Source organism: Podarcis cretensis, assembly GCF_951804945.1.
Source record: "Podarcis cretensis genome assembly, chromosome: 15".
Classification (NCBI taxonomy): domain Eukaryota; kingdom Metazoa; phylum Chordata; class Lepidosauria; order Squamata; family Lacertidae; genus Podarcis; species Podarcis cretensis.
This window is the reverse complement of record NC_137185.1, coordinates 17,095,724-17,120,919: the sequence shown is the minus strand read 5'-3', so window position 1 is coordinate 17,120,919 and position 25,196 is coordinate 17,095,724. Positions and strand designations below refer to the sequence as shown.

Below are 25,196 nucleotides of genomic sequence, written 5' to 3'. Positions count from 1 at the left end.
CAACCTGGTTCCTCACAGAAGCTTTGGACTACAATTCCCATTATCACTGACCATTGGTCCTGTTGAGTTGCTTGGGAGTTGTAGTCTAAAGCATCTGGCAGGAAAGACAACAGTGGAGGGAAAGCTGTTGCCTTTGCACTCTGCTTCCCAGAAGTGTTCAGTTGGTCACTTTTGGAGGAAAGACTGTGTGGATCTTTGGGCTGATCCAAATGGACTCATCTTCTTTTTCTTTTTTAAAAATTTATTTAATCATTTTTTCAATACAAACAACAACCGCAAAGACACTACAACAAAAACCATAATAACAATAATAACACAATTTGACAATTCAGATTTACATACACTGATATGCCTATGACTGCACCTTTTAAACAATATTTTCCCACCTCTCTCTCCTCCCCGCACTTCCCCCCACTTAAATATTCATTCCATTTATCACTTAAATATTCATTTCAGATTTCTTCATATTTATCCATTCTTAATTTGCATCGACATGCAATTCGTTCGTATATAGCTAATCTGTCCATATTATCAATCCATGTGCTCAATGGAATCTTTTTGTGGCTCTTCCAATTCAACAAAACAAGGTGTGTGTTTTTGCTTCTAATATAGCACAGTACATCCATATTTTTTTTTTTTTGACCCCTTGAAATCTCCCACGTTTCTTAGCATGTGACTCCTTTGGACCTGGTATGGGTAAGACTCAGACCTGGGGTGTGTGTGTGTGTGTGTGTGTGTGTGTGTGTGTGGACAATAGCACACCTTCCAGGGAAATCATCATCATGAGTTATTAGAAAAAAAAATTAAAAACAGATGTTCCAAATGGCTTTTAAATGCGTCTGAAATGTGTGTTTGTTTAGTTGGGTTTTGAAATTGCTCTTAAATGTGGTTTTTGTTTTATTTTAAACAGCCTTGTTTTAACTTGTTTTAATGATTGCCGCTCTGGGCTCCTTTAGGAGGAAGAGTGGGATAGAAATTTAATAAATAAAAAAGCAAACGCCCCGCTCTTTGATATCTCAGGGCAGGAGGAGGAAGAAAGGGAGGCTTCGCTGCCATCAACTTCCTTGGATCTGCTGGCAAACAGGGATGCAGAAACACCTGTCACCCAGATGTGGAGCCAGGCAGCACAGAGGATGAACATCTGTACCACATGTCACATGCCAACACAGGATAGGGAGGAGGAGCCATTAAAGTCCAGATATGAGCACAGAGGAACCTGGTGTACTGACGTTTCCCCTGGCACTGACCTCTTTGATTCATTGCAGGGACAGCCCAACCATGAAACGGAGCTGAGGGCTGGCTTCAACAGGAAGAACAATCTTCCTTCCTTGAGCCTTTCTGTCGCAGCAGGATTCAAATCTCTGGTGAACTTTGAAGTTCCACTAGGTTTGGGGAAACAATGCACAACTGTTAATTGTTGCCTAACCATCTCTCTGACCTCCCCACCCCTATAGGTGGGTTTGCGTTTAACCAAGAGGAAGCTTTGGGGGCGGGGAGTTGCAATGTCTCCCCCTCGTTAATAGGAGTCAATGTTTTCATTGTAATAAGCTGTATGTTTTCAAAGAATCAGAGAGGGTCACCACTCCAACCCCCTGCAGTGCCGGGATATTTGGCCAATGTAGCACTCGAACCCATGTCCGTGAGATTAAGAGTCTCACGCTCTACCGACTGAGCTATCCCAGAGGACCTGATCAAATAGATAGCTTAATTTATCTTTATATCTTTTAATTCTGTTAATATTTAATTGTTGTTTTTTAAAATGATTGCTTCTGCCTCCCTCACCCCACATCCAGCCATGTTTTTGGCTGGTTCTGTTTTAACTGTAAACTGCCTCGAGTCCCTGTCAGGGGAAAAAGTGGGATATAAATAAGAGAATCACAGAACTGTTGAGTTGGTAGGGACCCTAAGGATCATCTAGTCCAACCCCCTGCAATGCAGGAAAATGCAGCTGTCCCATGTGGGGATCGAACCTGCAACCTTAGCATTAATCCGCACCAAGCAAATCAATTTATTTCTAAAAATTCAGGACTCCAGTGTGGAGCCTTGTAGGAGCCTTGAGTCCTTTCAGGCTATGTGTGTGTGGAAAAGTTTCTATGGGACAAAGGATACCCCTACCCCCCAACAGACTTCCTCTAATAACAGCAATACTAATAGCAATAGTTGTTGTCGTTTAGCCGTTTAGTCGTGTCCGACTCTTCGTGACCCCATGGACCAGAGCATGCCAGGCACTCCTGTCTTCCACTGCCTCCCGCAGTTTGGTCAGACTCATGTTTGTAGCTTCGAGAACACTGTCCAACCATCTCATCCTCTGTCGTCCCCTTCTCCTTGTGCCCTCCATCTTTCCCCACATCAGGGTCTTTTCCAGGGAGTCTTCTCTTCTCATGAGGTGGCCAAAGTATTGGAGCCTCAGCTTCAGAATCTGTCCTTCCAGTGAACACTCAGGGCTGATTTCCTTAAGAATGGATCAGTTTGATCTTCTTGCACTCCATGGGACTCTCAAGAGCAATAGTAGTAATCAGCATTTGTGTAACACATTTCCAGATCCTCCTTGGCCAGATTACCCCCACAAAAGGAGCCGTCTCATGTAGCCTGACACTCCTCCTGATCCTGGTTAAATATCCAGAGTCCCTAGCTCAGAGATGCTCAGATCCTTTTTCATTTCAAGGGCCAAGGTCCCTTATGGCTAACAGTTGTGTGTGTGTGTGTGTGTGTGTGTGTGTGTGTGTGCGCGCACGCACGCATGCGCGCGCACACACACACACACTTGCTTTTTTTTTTTAATAAAATTTTTATTAATTTCCAAATTTTTAACATAAACAAAAGCAACATAAAAAACAAATACAAAAAAAAAATCATCATTTTTTCTTAACCTTGTTTCCGTAACCCTCTTTTCCCGGACTTCCCCATACCTTTCCCTTTTTGCATCCTTGATTTTGAACCATTATTCAGCAACCCTTCTTAACCAATTTAAATGAAAATTGATTCTCTTTTTCAATTCCACCCTAAAATTAAACACAATTTTCGGCTGCAATTCTACGTCTTCTTTTCCCTCAGCATTTTAGCACTCCTCAATTTTATAATAGTTCTTAAGATACATCTTAAATTTCTTCCAATCTTCTTCCACCATCTCTTTCTCTTGGTCGCGGATTCTGCCGGTCATTTCTGCCAATCCCATAAAGTCAATCACTTTCGCCTGCCATTCCTCCAGCGTGGGTAGCTCTTGTGTCTTCCAATACTTTGCTAGAAGAATCCTTGCTGCCGTAGTAGCATACAAAAAGAAATTCTTATCCTTCTTCGACACCAGCTGGCCAACCATACCCAAGAGAAATGCCTCTGGTTTTTTGTTAAAGGTGCACTTAAGCACTTTCTTAATTTCATTATAAATCATTTCCCAGAAGGCCTTAATCTTTGGGCAGGTCCACCAAAGGTGGAAAAAGGTACCTTCAGTCTCTTTACATTTCCAACATTTATTATTGGGCAAATGATAACACACACACACACTTGCAGTGGGTAGAGTCAAAGCCTCATGCACCACCCCATTGGCTGTGTTCTGGGCTTAACCACAGCCAATCACACACAAAAGACCCCCTTCCTTCACAGTTCATTTAACTCTCCCTTTAATGTTAATAGAGTGATTTGCATGAGTAACAGCTGTAGTGCATCGGCATATAAATACACATTTTTAAAAAACAAAACAAAATGCAGTACTTAATACAAAGGACTTACTGAAAGTAATGAATCTGAATTCTCTGCAGACTCATTAAACGCGGCTCATTACTTCCCGTACAACCCTCGTAATTTGAACAATGCCACTCATGATCCCACACACATTTCTCCAGGAGCCCTGTTCGTTTAATGATGATTGACTCTGGAGTAAGCTGGGTGTAGGATTTGGGCTGTAATTCCCCCCCCCCCAAAAAAAAAAAAATCCTGCCAAAAAGGTTGCTCAGTCCTAAAGGCGTCCATCTCACAGAAGCTGCGGCAGGACACCTCAAAGGCATTTTGATCCTAGTTGCTGGCAGGGTTATCTCCCTGAAATGGAAAAGGAATGTCCAGATTATATATCCAGCATTGGATAAGTTCCATTCTTATGGTGTTCAGATCTGAAATATCCTTTGCATCAAAGGCCAGGCAGAATATAGAACCCTTTGAATAATTTCCTGAGTTAAAATAGCTGCAAGGAACGATGAGCTCTTTATATCCGCAGGGTTAGCTTAGAAGGTGTATGCACCACCACCTAACGTGGACATACTGGTATTTCACCATATATGGGTAAATGTGGAAATCTCAAAGGAAAGGGGTGAGTTTTTGATACAAAATTCTGGAGCTTAATTGCTGTAGCCCTCAAAACTAAAACAAGCATTCACATTTTAGTCCTGCCCTTCTTCCGAGGCAGGCTCAGGTTGACACAGCACTGGCTGTGGGTTTGAGGGGAGAGTTGTCAGGCTGGATCCTGCAAACCTTTTTGCATCAACCATGGAGGTTGCTGCCTTTGAAAGGGCACTTGACCCACAGACATCCATCCCAGGTACCAGAGCCCGTTACCGTCAGGGCCATCAGTGCTGCCTCCCCACCCACCCAGTGGTGGCAGTGGCAGAATGCAAGTGTACCAGTGAAGAAGCCATTGACGTTTCCCACAATGCAATGCCCCAAGAATAGCACCATTCTAGAATGTAATGGGGAATTAAAATTGTTATGTACTGAGTTGAATAGGATCCAAACTGCAGCAGTCTGATTGGTCCTAGAACAATAGGATCCAAATTGCAGCAGTCTGATTGGTCCTAGAGCAATGCAGCAGTATGATTGGTTGGCAGGAACCACCCAATCATGCTCCAGATATAAGTGAATCCACAACCTGATTGGCTTACAGTAGAATTCCAGAATTAGCCAGTCATGTGCAGCCCATTGTGTAAATAATGTATATAAAGCAGATACTTTGAGGGGACTTTCATTCATTCCTCCTCACCACTATGAGCTGAATAAAGAGCATGAAATCACTTTGCGACTCCGAGTATATTTCAAAAATGATTGGCTCCCAGACCTCCGCAGGGCACAAGTTGGGGGCTGACACTCTACTTTCCTGCAATGACACACTTTGGGGATACTGAGGGACGCAGATGCCCAGCACTTACCAGCTCAGAGCGCTGTTAAAGGAGGGCCTGCTAGGATTCCAGTTCAGGGGTCAGCAAACTTTTTCAGCAAGGGGCTGGTCCACTGTCCCTCAGACCTTGTGGGGGGCCAGACTATATTTTGAAAAAATATATGAACGAATTCCTATGCCCTACAAATAAACCAGAGATGCATTTTAAATAAAAGGACACATTCTACTCATGTAAAAACACAGGCCGAATTGAGAAGGCGATTGAGAAGGCCAGATCCAGCCCCTGGACCTTAGTTTGCCTACCCATGTTCTAGTCCCTGGCACCTGCCTCAGGATGGCATGTGATGCTTGCAGGTCTGAGTTGATTAACATACAAATAATCATGTTTCACCAATCTCACTAGTCTGTCACTTAGCTTGAAATTGGGGTGGGGAGCATGCTATTCAAAAAAGGGGTGCTTAAAGTCACAATTTATTTATCTGTGATTTCTGCATTGCAGGGGGGTTGGACTAGATAACCATTTTGGACCCTTCCAACTCCATGAATCTATGATTCCATTGTGAAGAAAAAGCAGCTGTGGGGCCCTTATCCAGAAAGTCAGTGGTTTTGTAGTGTGTATATTTTTCTTTATGGTCTGATCCATGTATTTTGCGAATACGTTTCTTTTTGTTTGATCTTTTTGTAAACCACTTTGATGGGGGTTTTATTTTTTAAAAAAACCCTCAATGTATAAATTTTATGGATAAAATAAAATAAAACTAAGAGGCAACAAAAATGAAGACTTACTGAGGCAAAATTAGCATGGCATCTGTGAAGGGAAATCCTCCCCCCCATCAAACTTTTCGAGTTCTTTGTGGGTGTCAACAGGCTCATAGCCAAAAGTGATCTGGTAACCTGGATTGATTGCTTTTGTTTTTAAAGCGCATCTAAGTACCTTGATAAAACTTAGTAGTAGGAGCAGGCACAAGAGGACAAGTCATTTTATAAATGGGTAACCAGTTAAGGAACAGGAAGCTGAAGGCTGGGGGACATGAATGAACGCTTCTCACAATGAACGGAAGTGAGCAGCAGGGAGGTCCAGTGGCGTAGCGTGGGTTGTCAGCACCCGGGGCAAGGCAAGTAATTTGCACCCCCTAACCCGTGGATTTGCGCCCCCTAACCCGTGGATTTGCGCCCCCTAACCCTAACCCCCAGATGTTGCGCCCGGTGCGGCCGGCCCCCCCTGCACCCCCCACGCTACTCCACTGGGGAGGTCTCCCTTTATTCCCAAATAATCTTGAGTCCGGGTATTTCCTGAGGTAGCCAGGATTATGAATGATACCAAACCGTTCAAGATGTCTGTGCATGGACCCCCCAAGCCAATTTGTGGCTTCAGTTTGTAAATCTAGATCAGACCCAATCTGGCCTGGCTGGCTGGACCAAACCATATCCAAATCCTCATTGTGACTGAGAAACGACAGATCTCTGTAAATAACACCCTTGGGACTTGAGAGTTGAAGACACAGAAGCCCGTAAAAAAACAACAACAACCCCCAAAACCGTTCAGCAAAGCAGCTAAGGGCCCATAGAGTTGCCAAAGCTCATAATGGAGGAGGGGCCATGCATTGCAGGGGGTTGGAATAGATGACCCCGGGATCCTTTCCAACTCGACAGTTCTGTGTTTCCATGACTCTGTCCACCTGGGCAAGGGGAAAGGGGCAGGCGAATGAGCTATTTTGTTCTGCCCCCACCCCCCGCCGCCCAATATGACTTCTATCGGAAAGACAGATTCATTTGGATGGGCTCCTGGCTTGCATAATTGCATTTGTCGGTGGCACCGCGCCAGGTTTCCCTTGCTGCGCTGCTGCTGGCGGTGCGCGGGCGAGGGCGGGGGAGAGAAAGATGGCTTTATCCAGCAGCCCCTTTGCCTGCTGCGCCCCTGGCCACACCCCTCTTTCCATTTGAAGAGGCGCCTCTGCTAGGAGCATTGTGGTAGCTCCATCCTCTTTAGCCCCAGCCAAGAGGACTCTGCCAGGTAGTTGGATCAGAGTCCTGAGCCAGGCGTGGAAAGCAAGAAAACCTCCTCCAGCCGCGCGCAGCATTTTTCTCTCCTCTCTGCCCAGGCAAGTTGAAAAGGGAGCCAGTATAAAACTTTACTTCTTGGTAATTTCTTCCTATTTCTTGCTCTTCCCCCCTCCCCCGTTTGGAGGTTGGGAGCACTGATAGCCCAAGATGCTTTCTGACCTATGACTCGCTTTTTCTTCCAGCACTCCGTGGGGAAGGGGTTGCAGAGAAGGGAGGGAACGTTGCAATCTGGAGTCAGGCACCCATTCCAACTCCCGCAGTGGAGAGGTGCTTTGTACAGGTGACGAATAAAGCAGGGAGGGAAGAAGTTTGTTTCTGGATCTAATTTTTCAAGCTTTGACATTGCTCGGAAGGTGGATATGCCGCAGGGTGTCCAGAGTTGGGGTGCTAGTTGCTATGGTTTGTGTCCAGTGTTACCGCTACTCGGAGTAGACCCGTTGAAGTTAATGGATATGATGAATTAGTTTCAGTGAGTCTCTCCCGGGAAGAACTTTCGATACAACCCTATTTATTACCTTTTTAATATTATTTTTTATTAGATTTATTAGGTTTTAACAAATTTACTTCACATGCACTTATATTTTTTCGTTTTGACTTCCTGTCCTTCCAGCCCTGATGTTTTTATTCTTATCCTTAATTGCTGCATTATGCAATATTAACATTAATCTTATCAACCATCAACACTGGATGGCATGCTTTAGAATTCTTATGCAGATATATTTGGTGTCTGTTTTGAAGCATCCTCATTCTCTCCACGCCCCCCCCACTACTTCCCATTTCCACTCCTTAGTAGTAGTAGTAGCAGGAAAATGGAACTTGAATGAAGAAGAGCAAAGCTGTCAGCCTCAGTTGCCTGTGTCAGAAATGGGCCAGTACATCATTTCTGCAGGAAGATAATAGCGCATTACGAAGAACGGTCTCCCAGCATGACCAGTATTTCTGAGAAGCATTGTGGGAATTTTTAGCTTCAGCCTATGTTTTCCATTTTGTTTTCTAACCTGGTGCATTGTACGCAACTAGTCCCCAAACACTTTGAGGCTAAATTCCCAGTTTACGTATGTACTGTATTTATTGCACTTATAGTCTGCCTTTCCTCCAATGAGCTCCTGTAGTGCACGTGGTTCTTCCCCCTCCCCATTTTACCTTCCCAGCAACCCTGTGGGGTGGGCTAACCTGAGAGCGAGCAACGTATATTTCAGCATGACTGCTTGAAGAATCAAGCTGTCCTTTGTTTTTAAATTACCCACTGGAGAGTTAATAACAAGAACAGCTTCGTCCTGCAACATGGAAGCATGAGATGATGTGATTCGTCCAAAGAGAGAGAGAGAAAATTACGCCTAGGCAAATAGTTCTTACCTTCCCCACCACAAGTTCCTAATTGAGACATAATGTGCAATTCTACCACGCTTTTAAAAGCATTGGGCTATACTGTCAAAGGCAGCAATTCCATGGAGGCTTTGAATATCATGCAGGAATCCCTCTCCCTTTGCTTAATGGCTCTTAAGGAGCAATGCCTCTGAAGGCCTGCCACTTTCATCTTATAGGTGTCTGCAGACAGATGACTTGTGCGGGTAATTAAAGGTAGGAAACTGATGAGGATCATAGCCATAACTGGGTCTAACCTCTCCATCGACTCTGGGCCTGGCTGGCCCCTTTGACCTGATTGAAGATATGCATTGCGCCTGGTCTGCAAATTATGTTATATAGACCACAATTATTTTCGATTCAAGAAGTTCAGAAATGAATACCAAAGGTAAAAGAATGGAGGCCTTTTGTGGACTTTAAACAACAACAACAACAACAAAAACAATTACAGTCAAATGAAATTGCAGGCAGGATTTGAGATAAAAGCGGAGGAAGAAAAATGATAAAATAATTGTAATAGAGAAACACTTTGTAATACAGTGGTACCTCGGGTTACAGACGCTTCAGGTTACAGACGCTTCAGGTTACAGACTCCGCTAACCCAGAAATAGTACCTGGGGTTAAGAACTTTGCTTCAGGATGAGAACAGAAATCGTCCTCCGGCGGTGTGGCGGAAGCGGGAGGCCCCATTAGCTAAAGTGGTGCTTCAGGTTAAGAACAGTTTCAGGTTAAGAACGGACCTCCGGAATGAATTAAGTTCTTAACCCGAGGTACCACTGTAGATGAATATATAACGCAGGAGAAAAGGTCTGAGTAAAAACACTATTGAGGTAAGGGTGGGAAGGCAACCTATGAAACAATGTGTTTGATTGGATGGTTGTTGTGAAAACGTTTGGAAAAAATTAATCTAAAATTTAATAAGTTTTAAATTTATATAATTCGCCAAAGGCGAAGACTGGAAGCAGATACCACGCTGGTCACAGGGGCTGTCACTGAAAACAGCAATTTACTTTTTTTAAAAAATGCTCCCTTTCCTGCAGGGAATCTCCCCCCCCCCTCACCTTCCAATTTATCCCCAGAACAACCCTGCAATGTAGGTTAGGCAGAAAGATGGTGACTGGCTGAATGTCAGCCCAGGAGCAACAATGCTAATCTGAATTATTTCCAGCACACCAATTGCAGCACCCCACAAAAGCTCTTCTCTTTTCTCTCCCCAGTCATGTTATACAACTGCATAGTAAATGATGCAATCACCGGGGGTGTTTCCTTCCTCATGGCATCCAGCTGTGTGGAGTTGGGGAAGGGAAGGGCACCAGGAGGACATCATCATGGGATGTGCTTCCATGGCAAACTGGAGAGCTTGAGCTGGGGTTGCCCTTTGGGAAGCTGGCACTCCTTCCTTGGCATCCTATTAATTTCTGCCTATAGCCTAACCGGTCTCCCCATTCCCACTCCAATTAATGGGTAGAATCATCAGCTAAACCTTTAATCAATTAATTGTCGAGGGTTCAAGATGTGCACTTGTCTAATTCTATGAGTCTGTCTTTGGTTCTGGTGTGTTACTGTAAGAAGGTGTGGGAAATAAAATCTTAAAGTTGGACTTCCTTTGCCTAACAATGAGAGGTGGGGTTTTAGACCATGGGTAGGCAAACTAAGGCCCGGAGGCCGATTCCGGTCCAATCGCCTTCTCAATCCAGCTCGCGGATGGTCTGGGAATCAGCGTGTTTTTACATGAGTAGAATGTGTCCTTTGATTTAAAATGCATCTCTGGGTTATTTGTGGGGCATAGGAATTTGTTCTTTTTTTTTCCTTTCCAAAATATAGTCCAGCCCCCCACAAGATCTGAGGGACAGTGGACCGTTCCCCTGCTGAAAAAGTTTGCTGACCCCTGTTTTAGACCATATGTTAAGTGTCTTTAAAAAGGCACCTATCTGAGTGATATGCATTCATGATTCCTGCACTGTAAGGGGTTGGACTAGATGACCCTGGATGTCCCTTCCAACTCGACGATTCTGTGATTCATTTAAGCTGAGTTAATTAGTTGATTCAATGGCAAGCAGTTAACGAACAAGAAGCCAAGAAGGTTTAATTGCTTGAGAGCCCTGCTATCCATTGCACCTTTTCAGCCATCCACATCTTCCTTTAATTATCAACGGCTCCTGCGCTCTGGGACTGAGACCTAAAGTGGAGCAGCCCTCTGTGGCTTTAATGGTCACCCACAACCTGCAATCTGTTGGGTTCCTGGCAAGTGCCCTTGCCTTGACCTCCTGCCTTGTCAGTTTTACCAACCGCCTCTTCCTTGCTGTTGATTGTCATGTTCGGCAAAACTAATTACGCCTTCATAGCCCCTGCCTCTCATGTTCTCAGAGGCTAATGGTGAGCAGAGGAAGGCAGGATATGGGATTTTATAAGCAGAAGTCGTCCAGTTCCCCCCACCAAATTGAAGAAAGCCAGGACTCATTAGCATGTGTATAGCTCAACTGGAGTCTGTACCTGTAGTAGCTCCCCAAATTCACTGGCCAGGATAGATGGCTTAATTGTTGGAGATGCGAAGTGGAAACTGGCCACTGTGGGCTTATGGAATTTGGGGTTGTGTATACCAAAGGGACATGGGTGGCGCTGTGGGTTAAACCACAGAGCCTAGGACTTGCTGATCAGAAGGTCAGTGGTTCGAATCCCCGCGACGGGGTGAGCTCCCGTTGCTCGGTCCCTGCTCCTGCCAACCTAGCAATTCAAAAGCACGTCAAGTGCAAGTAGATAAATAGGTACCGCTCCGGCGGGAAGGTAAACGGCGTTTCCGTGCACTGCTCTTCCGTGCCAGAAGCGGCTTAGTCATGCTGGCCAAATGAACTGGAAGCTGTACGCCGGCTCCCTCGGCCAATAAAGCGAGATGAGCGCCCAACCTCAGAGTCGGTCACGACTGGACCTAATGGTCAGGGGTCCCTTTACCTTTACCTTTTCCAAAGGGCAGGAGCCTGTGTTGTCTGGTTGTGAGGCTAATGTGATAATTGGGAAGTCCCAGATTCAAATCTTGCCACTTCTACGGGCTCATTTAAGGCCACCCCAGTGAGCTCATGACAAGCCATGTTCCCACCTGCAACATAGAGATAATATGTGGAGATAATAATATTGATCTACCTTACTTGGAGGTTTAAAAGGTAATGTGCTTTGAACACTGTGAAATGCTGCTATAGTAAGAATAACAGGTTGTAGCCAATGCTAATCCTGCTCAGAGAAGGTCCACTGAAGTTAATGGATCCAACTAACTTAAGTTCATTAGTTTTGAGTACAACTTCGTTCTATACTATATTAGGATTATTACTACCACCATATCTGATTAGCTGGTCTAAATCCCAGGGATGTGTGTGATCATGTTAGCTCATTTATAAAGATTTCATTTCACATGCTCCACTTCACTTTTTGCACAGTCACCAGCTCTGTTTGTAATTGTAACTGTGTATTTGTTTACTTGCACCAAGACACCAAAAGGCCAAAGAGTTTTGACAAAGGTCGGCTGCAGAGCAATCCTCATTCTTTGCTAAAGCAGCTGGCTTGTTGTTCTAGTACAGGCTTCCTCAACCTCGGCCCTCCAGATGTTTTTGGCTTACAACTCCAATGACCAGTGGTCAGGGATGCTGGGAATTGTAGTCTCAAAAGTAGTTCGAATCATAGAAAGGTAGAATGCTTACTAGTTATAGTCAGTGGCAGCAAAATGTTTAGAGACCAAGAAGGTCTTGGTGGAGCTGCCCACATTTAGTCCACCATGCAAATATGGGAGCTCTACTGGTAGACAGGATTCAGTATTAAAGCTTCAGACCATCCAAATGTTTTCTATAAAGCTCCAAGTAATTAAGAATTGTACTCAACAAACTTACTCAGAGTAGACCTATTTAAACTGGAGTTAGTCATGACCATTAATTTCAATGGGCCTACCCTGAATAGAAGTCAGTTGAATACAATCCTGGGCATGTTGGTTCAGTTGTAAATCCAAAAACCTATCTGGGCTGCAGTCTCTTTGAACTCAACTGTTCCCTGTGTTTCGGGGGAGGTGAGGCCAAAGATGTTAAATCCGGGATGGAGAACATGTAGCCTTCCAGATGTCATTGGACTTCAACTCCCATCAACCCTAGCCCATGCGGCCACTGGTCAGGGATCATGGGAGTTGTAGTCCAGACACATCACCACTCTCCCTGTCAGACTATCATAGCCTGGAATTCACCCCAAACCACCAAAGAACAGTGAGGACCAGAGAGAGACCTTCCCTGGTGGTTGGATTGACCTCAGCGCTGGATCTTCCTCCTGCTGGTTCATCCAAGCAGCCAACTTCAGCCTTCCCTGTAACCGAGGAACTAGTTAAAATGGCTTTCAATGACCATGGTTTAGCAGTGGGATATTTTGTTTGTGTGTTCTTCTTTTGTAATTGAAATATTTGTTACTTACGTAGATGGTGCACATTTTGCCAGAGCTCTGCATACTTTCATATGTGTTGGTTCTATACTATTGTATGTCTCACTGCTTTCTTTATTGCTTGTATAATCTCAGGAATAGACATCCATCCATCAGTGAGAGGAGTCCAAGATGCTTAAATTGAGATATTTCTAGCCTTCAGAGAAAGAAATGAAACTACCAGTTTCTGCCTTTCTTGCCAGCTGTTTCATGTCACAATCAACCATAAGGATTTGTTTTCTTTTTTGAACTGCCCCCATCATCCTAATAAATTGAAATCTGCTTTCCCTTTGAGCTTTAAAGAACTCCCCAGTTTCCTTCAGAGCTAAGAGTCTCAAATATTGCTGGGGATGGGGCTTTGAAATGATGAAAAATGACCGTGTTTTGTGTGTTCACAAAATATCAAGTTGACACTGCACTCAAACTTCTGCCTTTGAGAGAAGGGGAGGAATATAACAGCAGACTCATCCCCTGGATTGTTTAGTATTCTAAGAAACCAGGGAAGTTTTTTAATGTTCAGTCCGCCATCTTGATTCTGCAGCTTGGGGCCCCCAAACCACTTTCCTTACGAACTTACCTGAACCCTACATGTTTCACCAGAAGCCATTGTCTGTGTGTCTCCAGTGAGGGAGCTATGAAGGGTGACAATGAAAAAAGGGGCCTTTTTAGTGGTAGCTCCCCAATTACACAACACTCTTTCTAGGGAAACTTATCTGGGCTTAACATCGCCAACATTATCTCCCAGGCCAAAATCTTCAGGTGTTTGGATATCCATTTAATCATAATGTAGTATGGCCTGGTTTGGAGTTCAGCTCTTGGTAGAATCAGATTCATTTTATTATCGTTGATGCACACTTTTATTGTTTTCATATTTTACTCCACGTTAGGAATTTTAAATGCTTCAGTTGCTATGCATTTTAATATTTTGTAAGTTGATTTGAGGCGGTCTGTAAAAATCAATTAAATCATAATAGCACCAGCAACCTCATCTTTTCAGAAGCCCCAGTCCAATGAACACAGGGTTGTCTCTAATTTAGCGCTAAGTTAAAGTCATGTAGCGGGATCCTTGCTCTGTTGGTGAAAGGTTTTGCACTAGTGGAATGTTGTTGCACAAGAGAATGCATAAGCAGGTTGCTGGTAATTTTGTTGCACAACAGACTGTTGTGCTCAGTTCCTCTGTTGCACAACATTACAACCCAACCGCCCACTCTACATAAGGGTCTTTGGACCAGCAGACAGACATTGGCTACAGCCTAAAGGCAACGCAGACAAGAGAATCCACCTTCTGCATCATGTCCACCTCTTGGGAATTCATTTAACAGGTCCTTTCCCATTTCTGCAGGTGCCTCAAAGATGATGAGTTACTATATGGATACGACTATTGGAAGCCCAGCCCCCTATCCTCTGGCCCGCCCTGCTGTGATGGTAAGGAAGGCTCTGCTGGGCACAATATTTGGGTGGGGAGGCAACACAAGGCAGGGAATGAACCGATCTCAGCCAGGGTTCAAATCAACTGAGTTTAAACATTCAGAATAAACAGAGGATTCAGTTCTGTGAGCGCTTGCTTGGGTGGTTAGAGCGTGGCGCTGATAATGCCAAGGTTGCAGGTTCAATCCCTGCATGGGACAGCTGCATATTCCTGCATTGCAGGAGCTTGGACTAGAATGATTCTCAAGATCCCTTCCAACTCTGCAAGTCAGTGATTCTATAAATAAGTTCCACTGAGCTCACTCAGACTTCGGAGTAAGCCGACTTCTGTACAAGCTGGAGATGGGAGAGAAATTAGATTCAGTGTGTATTTGAAGGCAATCCTACGTAATCTGTACTTTCCGAATCTGCATTGCACGGGGCTGGGCTGGATGACCCTCTTGATCCCTTTCAACCCAACAATTCTATGAAACAAAATGCAAGCCGGAAAACAAAGCATCCTTTGATAAGTCAAACTTCCTGGTTTTCTAAGTGAACTTAAAGAAATGGACTTGGATATTTGGCTTGGTTCATGCGTGCATTTCACTCCTTGATATCTCAGCACCTGATAGTCCACTTCACACATGCCTTGGTGTGGTTATAGGCATTCAGGGTAACCTCCCCCTTTTTATTGGTGCTCATGCAGGAAGGATCTCGGGGTGTCGGTCTTGATTCATGTGAAAGGCAAGGGGTGCTGTGAGTTTCACATTCCCTGCTGCCTTCCATTGCCAGCACAGCCTGCTCAGACCAGTGACTCACATCTGAAGATGTGAGCAGCCTCCGTCAAGGAGCAATTCTGAGGAACGTGAGATCTCTGCAGGGTGTGACCCTCACACTGGGAGCAGTCAGTCAACCAGGGTGGGGGCGGGGATGGTTTTCTGATTCCTTTGCTTTGGGGCCAGCTGCCAGTAAAGGGAAAGCCTTGCTGCCTCCTCTCAGAAAATGGTGTCTTCAATGCACAGAGTGCTTTTGTGCTGGGGTCTGTCCCCAGACATGTGCAAAAACATTGGTCTTCACTTCCAATCTGTCCCCAGGCTCCCCGGGCATCACCTCCAGGCTCTGTCATGTGCCCTGAAGATCCACCCATTGATGGCATTGGCTATTTCCACAAACACCACCTTTGCAGTTTCAAGAGTTAGCGATCAAGTGGCCATTGCCAAGGAAGAGGAAATGGGTCATGAAACAAAGAGTGCAGGAGAGGAGACAAATTTGTACAAATGTTGCCTCTGCCAATTTACATGGGGTTGCACCCAAGGTTAAAGGCCAAGCATAGGCAAACTTGGCTCTCCAGATGTTTTTGGCCTACAGCTCCCATGATCCCTAGCTAGCAGGACCAGTGGTCAGGGGATGATGGGAATTGTAGTCCCAAAACATCTGGAGGGCTGAGTTTGCCTATGCCTGTTAAAGGCCCTTAGTGCAGCGGTTCTCAACCTGTGGGTCCCCAGATGTTGTTGGACTGCAACTCCCATCATCCCTGAGCTCTGGCCTTGCTAACTAGGGGAGATGGGAGTTGTAGTTCAACAACATCTGGGGACCCTCAGGTTGAGAAAGGCTGCCTTAGTGGGCTCCATCTTCTGCCGGTGAAATGTTTTGCACCAGTTGTGCAAGAGGATGGACAAGCAGTTTGCTGGTAACCTCGTCGCATGATAGATTGCACAATTTGTAGCACAATTTCACGCTAGCACAATGGTCACACCAGATTTCTACGTTGCAGAACGTGTTAAAACCTCGCTTGTCTGCTGGCTCAACAGCCCCCGAGCTAGTGGACAGAGAACACTAGATACAGCCCTGAGTCTAAATACACACTTTGAAAGAAGGGTCCTGGGAAACTCCTTGGAACCTGGTAGATTCATGAATGCCCCAGGGGACTTTGCAGAGCCTAGAGCTGCGGTCTCACTGTGAGATGGCACTCAAAGAAAATAAGCTCCTGTTTATTATTGAGGTATTTCTTGTGTGAGGCAGAAGAGCTTCAGAAGCCGGGAGAGAATGCAGAACACGTCATTGGCAGAAGGTCTGCTGAGCCTGCTATTATTTTGGGATAACAGGAAAAAGAGTTTCCTTCCCCTGAACTCAGCTGTCCCAAGGTCTGGGCCCATCTAGGCAACTGGCCTCCCCCATTATCACCCCCCACAAGCTGTTTCCTTGTTACACCTTTTCTTTCCATAGATGGCAAACAGGAGTTGTAGCCAGGATTTTTGTTGTGGGGGATGGGACAGGATAGGCCTTTTGTTAGAGGGGGCATAACCTCAGTTTGCTATGTAACTTTATTTAATTTTACTGATCTAAGGGGGCAGCTGCCTCCCCTTGGCTACACCCATGTGTGCCATATTATTTCTGAAAGACCTGCTTGTTTAAGCCAGATCTTGGTGGCCAGTGGTGACATTGTCCTGCTTGCTTTTGGGGTTAGCAGTGGGGTGGGGTGGGGGAAATACATTGTGGTGTTTTTTCAAGGGCTGTGGTTGATGGTTTTTACACACACACCATAGGGTTGCTTCATTCTCGTTTTCTGACACAATCCGTGCATCAAAACCCAGTCCTCCTTTGAGATTTGCACTTCTCTGAATTATTCTGTGCATTTCTGTAGCCAGGCAATGGGTGCAAACCCCCCCCCCCAAACCTTCTGCAACATGGGAGTAAAGGTAAAGGTAAAGGGACCCCTGACCGTTAGGTCCAGTCGCGGACGACTCTGGGGTTGCGGCGCTCATCTCGCTTTATTGGCTGAGGGAACCTGCATACAGCTTCCGGGTCATGTGGCTAGCATGACTAAGCTGCTTCTGGTGAACCAGAGCAGTGCACGGAAACACCGTTTACCTTCCCGCCAGAGCGGTACCTATTTATCTACTTGTACTTTGCCGTGCTTTCGAACAGCTAGGTTAGCTGGAGCAGAGACTGAGCAATGGGAGCTCACCCTGTTGCAAGGATTCAAACCACCAACCTTCTGATCGGCAACCCTAGGCTCTGTGGTTTAGACTACTGTGCCACCCGCATCCCTAACATGGGAGTAAACCCATCCAATTAAGTTCTACTTAGAGTAGACCGATTGAAATAAATGAACCTATATACTGCCCTTCAACCGAGGATCACAGGTCAGTTTTCAATATAAAAATACAAAAACACGTAGCGTAGTAACATACAAAACAATAATCACCCCCCACCCCAGGGAGCTATCTGTCAGGGATTCTTAAGCAGTGAGCATTATGAGGGCTAAATGATGCCTCATATAACTCATAGCCAATGCTCTTTTTAAGGGGGTGCTCAAGGGTACTGCAACAACTTCATGGTGAGTACCGGCGCCTACTTCTCTAGGGTGAAAAAAAGCATAGCAGCTCATACAGCGCCATATAGCTCAGTTGGTTAGGGCTGATAACGCCAAGGTTGCAGGTTCGATCCCCATATGGGGCAGCTGCACATTCCTGCATTGCAGGGGGTTGAACTACTAGATGATCCTAAGGGTCCCTTCCAGCCCTACACTTCTATGATTCTACTCTGAGTAGGGCGAGTGCTGGAGGCAACCCTGCAGTGCCCATCTCCCTCCCTTGAGTGCCTCAAAGTTGCCTCTCATGCACTTGGGGCTACTAAGGGCAACTTGGCCGAAGGGTTCCCAACAACGCACATATCCGTCAATCTCCCCGGTTTGCTTGCATTGACCCTCCTGGATCATCTTGACATTTGTGATGGCATCCAGTTACTGGTAGCCATGCTCCACGGTGGAATTCTTCCCAGGCCAGCTTTGGCAGTTTTGTTGCTTGACGATTCTGACTCTGTGGTGAGCTGTAGACAGTCAGTGTTATTTCCTTGCCTGGGGAATGTTGTGGTTGCTCTGACGGAGTCAGAATTTCGTATGTCGCCCTTGCAGGGCTTGATCCTAATAACTTCTGATATCGGTGGAAGCTGAGCCAGCGTGGGAATCCTCTCCTGAAGCATTAGTCAGTTTCTGGATTAAATCTGCTTGGCATTCCGGGCCCATAAAGCGCTCAGAGTCATGGCTTGCATGTACTCTTTCCTGAAATGTATAGCCATGAATATACTTACGGAGCCAAAGAAATATCAGAAGATTTTGGAGCAATGCAAATGTGGGAAATCAATGAATGGCAGTGGGAGAGTGTGATGGTGGGATTGCACCCCAGTGTCTCTGTCGCAGCCCTGGCTGCCTCCCCGCACTTGACCTAAGATCTACGCCAGGCATAGGCACACTCCGGCCCTCCAGATGTTTGGGACTACAATTCCCATCATCCCTATCTAACAGGACCAGTGGTCAGGGATAAACACTGACAACTGGGAAACACTGGCCTGCGAGTGCTCCATTTGGAGAACAGCCTTTACCAAAGGTGTCATGGGCTTTGAAGACACTCGAACTCAGGACACAAGGGAGAAACATGCTAAAAGGAAGGCACGCTTGGCAAATCCACACTGTGATCAACTCCCGCCCAGAAACCAATGTCCCCACTGTGGAAGGCAGTGGTTCTCCAGGGTTTCAAGCAAATTTCTCTGTCTGCCCTACCTAGAGACACCAGGGATTGAACCTGGAACCTTCTGTATGCAAGGCAAGTTCTCCACCACCGAGCTACGGTCCTACTCACGGTAGATGCAGCAAATGGCCAATTCCAAGCCTGGGCTCAAAGGTTGCTCCTTCACCCCCCAAAAAAGCAGCTTCTCTTTGTGACCTAAGATCTGTTCCAAAGGGCGGTCTTGTGTGGCAGCAACTTCCAGGGAGTTTTCTTGTCCATTTTCTTTTTTTTTTTCTTTTACTTTAAAAAAGAAACAGAGTTCCTGGCGTTGTTTGTCTAAAATTATTCCTGCCTTCCTGTCGCTTCCTATGGCTGAGCCTCCCCCAGCTCCCAGGGGGACAGGGACGTGTGACAGTGCCGCCGCTGTGCTGGTGGAAGGATATGGGTGGGGCAGCAAGGGCTGCAGAAAGCTGCCCTCCGTTTTGAAACAGGCTGCAAGAGTCAGGCCAGAGCGTTAACGTTGGGTTGCTTCCAGAGTATTGGAAGTCAGAGATGCCCAAACAGAGATGGGGCAGTTTCAGATGCTGGATTTAGGGGAAAGGCCATAGCTTTGCATGCAGAAGAGTGCAGGTTCGATCCCTGGTAATGTCTCCCTTTCTGAAAATCCAGGAGAGATGCTACCAGTCAGTGTAGACAGTACTGAGCTATGTGGACCAATAGTTTGATAAGGCTATAATAGTTCTTACATGGCCCCATCTTTTCAAGTCAGGGATGCAGAATCTGTGGCACTCCAGATGTTGTTGGACTGCACAACCCATTGGTTATATTGGGAGTCCTGCAATATCTGGACAATCTGCAGACACTCTCCAAAAAAAATCCCTGCTTTATAGAATCATATCATTGCAAGGGACCCCCAAGCGACAGCTAGTCCAATCCCCCTGCAATGCAGAAATCTCAGCTAAAGCATCCCTGACTGCCATCCAACCTCTGCTTAAAAACCTCCAAGGAAGGACAATGGCGACAATGGAGTTGTGTCCATTGATTTCGCAGGGTTTATTCTGAGTAGGACTAACACTGAATACAACCGCATGTGCATCACTTCCCTTTCTTCAACCTGTAGGAAGCCGGACCCCTCCCCACTGTACTTTGGGGGCTCCTCCAGCTCATTCTGCTGAGTGGGCCCCTGGATATCTGCCCTAAAGTCCTGACCCGATCGCACCACCGGAGTCAGGCCATGTTTCTAATGTCTTCTGAAGACATCTCTTTTTGCCCAGGCGTTCTCTGACCCATGAGACTTGACCTTGTTATTACTGAGTATATGTTTTTATCTGCTCATAGAATAACGGTTGACTGTTTTTATTCATTGAATTTATATTCCTCCCTTCCTCCCAAAGGAGCCCCAGACAGCAAACGCACGCCCAACTTCAAAATCAAAGCACAGCAAAGCATTCTAAAAACAATTTTAGTTAAAAACATCTAAAGTTTCACTTTGCACAGTTTCAATTGAAAAACATTCTAAAGGCAATTCCTATTAAAAATACTCTTCCGTCCAGTGATCTCAAGTTTGCCGGGAATGGTCTTTCCTCAGCCACCAAATGTAAACAGGGATGTTTTCAAATTCATCCTGAAAGTTTATAAGGAAGGAGAAAGCCGCACCTCACTGGGGAGGTGATTCCGCAGTCAAGGAGCCACCACTGAAAAGGCCCTGTGGCAGCATTGCCAACATTTATGTTGAAACTGGTGTTTTTTTTCAGAATCTAATGATTTGCAGCATTCTCAGCCCTTTCTGTCTCTCTTGACTTGTGTGGGAAAGAGAGGGAGAATCACACAAACACTGCAAAGAGCTGGTGTGTGTGTGTGTTGTCCTTTCTTGGTGTGGAACCTCCTGGGAGCCACATTCAGTAGTGGGTTTTCCCATTGTACAGTCCAGATAGGAGGTTTGTGCACCCCCGGTTCTCTCCATCTCCAGATGGAGCATCTTTCCAGTTCAGGGGCCCAGTCCAGCCAGACAAGAGCACTCAAGGAGGACCTGGTTTGACCTGGGAAAGGGATAGCTAAGGGAGAATCCCAAACGCTGCACAGAAAAAGCTGGAGAACCACATGTGCCCTATTCAGCCCTAGGGGTTCCCTATCCCTGCTCTGCAGTTTGGTGCACTGAGTGCACCAAACACCCATCAAATGTACCTGTGGACCAGGGTGCACTTTGTAGAAGCATTTGCCAAGGCACCAGTCACTTTCAAAGAATCACAGAACTGTAGAATGGGACAGTTTCTGCAATGCAGAAATAGGCAGCTGTCCCATACAAGGATCAAACCTGCAACCTTGGTGGTATCAGCAGCATGCTCTAACAAACAAAGCTACAGTGGTACCTCGGGTTAAGAACTTAATTCGTTCTGGTGGTCCATTCTTAACCTGAAACTGTTCTTAACCTGAGGTACCACTTTAGCTAATGGGGCCTCCCGCTGCCGCCACCACACAATTTCTGTTCTCATCCTGAAGCAAAGTTCTTAACCCGAAGTACTATTTCTGGGTTAGTGGAGTCTGTAACCTGAAGCGTCTGTAACCTGAAGTGTCTGTAACCCAAGGCTCAAAGAACCATAGAATGGTAGAGTGGGAAGGGACCCCAACGTTCATCTCGTCCAACCCCCTGCAATGCAGTAATCGCAACTAAAGCATCCCTGACAGGTGGTCATATAACCTCTACTTCAAATCCTCCAATGAAGGAGTGTCCACCACCTTTTGAGGGAGTCCGTTCCACTGTCAAACAACCCAGACTGCCAGAAAGTTCTTCGTAATGTCTATTCAGGATCTCCTTTCTTGCAATTTGAGTCCCTTGGTTCAGATCCTACCTTCTGGAGCAGCAGAAAACAAGCTTGCTCCATGTGGCAGCCCTTCAGATATTTGAAAAGATGGCTCTTGTATCTCCTCTTGGACTCCACGTTTCTGGGCTAAGCATCCCTAACTCCCTCAACTGGTCCTCATAAAGCTTGGACCCTTGATCATCGCGGTCCTCTGCACGCTTCCCAGCTTGCACACTTTGAGGTGACTGCCTTTGGTGTCATTCCTCTGGAAACCTTTGCTCAGCCAGGTGTGCTTCTCTTTCCCACAGAGGCAGGGAGATGTCAACCCTTATGAAGACCCGTGGGCGACTTGTGGGTTCCAGTCCACCTGCTACCAGCAGAGGGCATTCTACCCACTCTGGGACGAAGCTGCCATCCAGGAAGTGCCCACGGGGCTTGAATATCACAGCACAGGTAGGTCTCCTCTTGGTTCTGGCAAAGGCATTTTCCTATTTCCCCACCACAGTATCTCCCCCCCCCCCCGCCATCATGTCACACTGTGTAGAGGGAATGTTGATTCTGGAAGCCCGGCTTTGGTTCTTGACCCCGTCACGTGGTCTCTATCGTTCAGCCTCAGTTATCTACCCTAGCTGTCTGCAAAATGGGAACATTCATTTATCCTTTTCGTGAAATTGACACATTGCTTGTTTGTTTGTTTTTTTAAAAAAGAAAGGTTTACCAAAAAAAAATGTGAAACAGTAAAATAACCAATAGGGAAAGAGTAACAGAAATTTAAGACTTTTAGAAAGTTAATAGATTGAACCAGATAAAACCCGCCCCCCCCAACTTTCTAGGCACCCGGACAGGCTTGACGAAACAAGAGAGTGTTTTTCGGCAGGTGCCGAAAAGGGTACAGCAAAGGTTCCTGCCTGGTTTCAAGAGGCAGGGAGTTCCAAGGTGCAAGTTGTGCCTCTAACAAATTCTTGCAGGTGTTATGTGGTACATGTAACAGTTCCAGTTCCGCCAATGCAGTCAAGTGGGTACATATGGAGTAAGGTGAACTTGTAGGTAATAATCCTAGTACTGGCCTCCCTCAGAGGATTGTTATAAGCATTACAAAAAGACTTTGCATCAAATGCTCTAAGTGATGACGACTTGCTGAATTTATTTATTTATCAGCTTTAGAATTCAAAGACACGCAATGTGGTCCTGGCTGTGTTGCTTTTATTGTAATCATCTGTGTGATTTTAATGGATGAGAGAGAGAGAGTATGTGTGTGTTTTAACTCTTATCAATGTTTAGGGTTTTTAAAAACAATCCCCCCCCCTATATTTTTAGCTATTCTTATTTGTATTTGTAAGCTGCCTAGAGTCCCTGTCAGGGAAAAAGGTGGGGTATAAATAAATGTATGATGCTAAGAATAATCATGGCCGCCGGCATATGTGGGGTTGATTTTACAGGGGATGGAACTCATGCACCCGCGGGGAGGACCCTGGCGATGGCTCCTGCTTGTGGTGGTGAGGCAGAAGGAAACTCCATGTTCTCCCGAGGGCTGTTGCATCAGGGAAGGGAATTAGCTCATTGGCAGAAACACCTGGTTTGCATGCAGAAGGCCTCGGGTTCAAGCCCCGCCATCTTCCGGTAGGGCTGGGAATGTCTCCTGCCTAAAACCCCGGAGAGCTGCTGCCTGTCAGTGTCAAGAGTATTGAGCTAGAATGGACCAGTGGTCTAGCTCAGTGTAAAGCAGGTTCCTAAATGGTCCTGATGCTGAGGACAATTAACTAGGGAAGCAGGCTGCTGCTGCTTCCACCTTCATGGGCCGCTCTCTGGCAAGTCAGGAACAGCCAATGCGCTGTGCAGCTCCCCTCGCCTTGTGCTGTTGTTGACTACAACTCCCATCATCCCTAGCTAGGGCAGCTTGAGTCCACCAAATGTTCAGAGTGCCCTGCTTTGGCCAAGCTCAGCTGGACTAGGTGGAACCAGGGCCTGCCTGATCCTGTGTACAGTGCTGGCTGCCTCACCTCAAAAAGGAGACTGTGGACTTGGAAAAGGTTCAAAAAAGGATGACCAAAAGGATCGAGGGGATGGAGTGACTCCCCTTTGATGAAAAGTTGCAGCATTTGGGTTTTTAGTTTAGAGAAAAAGTGAATAAGAGGAGACATGATAAAGGTCTGTAAAATTATGCATGGCGTGCTGAATGTGGACAGAGAAAAGCTTTTCTCCCTCTCTCATAATACAAGAAGTCATGGACTTCCAACGAAGCTGAATGCTGGAAGATTTGGGACAATTTAAAGACAATTTGGGACAATTTAAAGAAAGTCCTTCTTCACACAGTGTATAGTTAAATGGTGGAACTTGCTCCCTCCGGAGGCAGTGATGGTCCCCAACCTAGATAGCTCTAAAAGAGGATTAGAGAAATTCATGGAGGAGGAGAAGGCTATTGATGGCTACTAGCCAGGATGGCTGTGCTCTGCCCCTAAGGTCAGAGGCAGTGATGCTTCTGAATTCCAGCTCCGGGAAACCACAGGAGGGGAGAGGGCTCTTGTGTTCAAATCCTGCCTGTGTGTTTCCCATTGGGGCATCTGGTTGGCCACAGCGAGAACAGGATGCTGGACTAGCTAGCCCCCCCGCCTTTGGCCTGATCCAGATTGCTCATCTTATGTTCTTATGACCCAGGAGATGCTCTTCTTCCAACACCCTTCTGTTTCTTAAGGTAAAATGTTGTAACAAGTGCAGGGGTTTCTTCCGCAGCTTCCTCTGTGCAACGACTGTTGTTGACTGTCAAAAGCCTCCTCTTGTCATCATTGTGCCGCCACCACTTCCTCTGCATGCATCCACACGCCCTTTTCATGCTGCAAAGCTTTTGCAGGTTGCAACTTTTCTTGTTGGGGGTCCATTTGTTCTTAAATATTTGTTCCTTTCTTTTTGAAAATGCAACTTCAGAAACTCAATGGGATGTACAAACCAATCAAAGGGAAACAAAAAAACAACAACCCATGGCTGTGAATGAGTGAAGTACAGAGATTGTTTACATCATCTTCTTCACCTTCAGTATTAAAGGTTTAAGAGGATGCTAGTTATATCAAAACACAGTGATACCTCAAGTTACAAACACCTCAGCTTACGAATGCTTCAGGTTACAAATCCCGCTAACCTGGAAGAGTTACCTCAAGTTGAGAACTTTTCCCCAGGATGAGAACGGAAATCGTGTGCCGGCGGCGCAGTGGCAGCAAGAGGCCCCATTAGCAAAAGCACACATCTATTTAAGAACAGTTTCAGGTTAAGAACGGACCTCCGGAACGAATTAAGTTCGTAACTAGAGGTACCACTGCATGTCATGCTTTTAATATTCTGTTGGGAGCCACCCAGAGTGGCTGGGGAAACCCAGCCAGATGGGTGGGGTATAAATAATAATAAAATTATTATTATTATTATTATTATTATTATTATTATTATTATATAGCTGGACACAAGTGTTTTCTTCTTCAGCCTTACCATGAAGCACCTGTTCCTAGCCCTCAGCAG

At 45.8% G+C, this 25,196-nt stretch overlaps 1 protein-coding gene across 1 annotated transcript in view; it reads left to right on the top strand.

Annotated features, from left to right (window-relative positions):
• The first annotated feature begins 7,067 nt into the window (after window positions 1-7,067).
• Window positions 7,068-25,196, top strand: part of ETS1 (ETS proto-oncogene 1, transcription factor) — a 106,296-nt gene continuing 88,167 nt past the window's right edge. Inside the window, exons 1-3 of the mRNA XM_079954561.1 lie at window positions 7,068-7,203; window positions 14,319-14,401; window positions 22,001-22,145. Of these exons, the coding sequence (XP_079810687.1) occupies window positions 14,330-14,401; window positions 22,001-22,145 (217 nt within the window). The 5' untranslated portion in view covers window positions 7,068-7,203; window positions 14,319-14,329. The remainder of the gene's footprint in view (window positions 7,204-14,318; window positions 14,402-22,000; window positions 22,146-25,196) is intronic.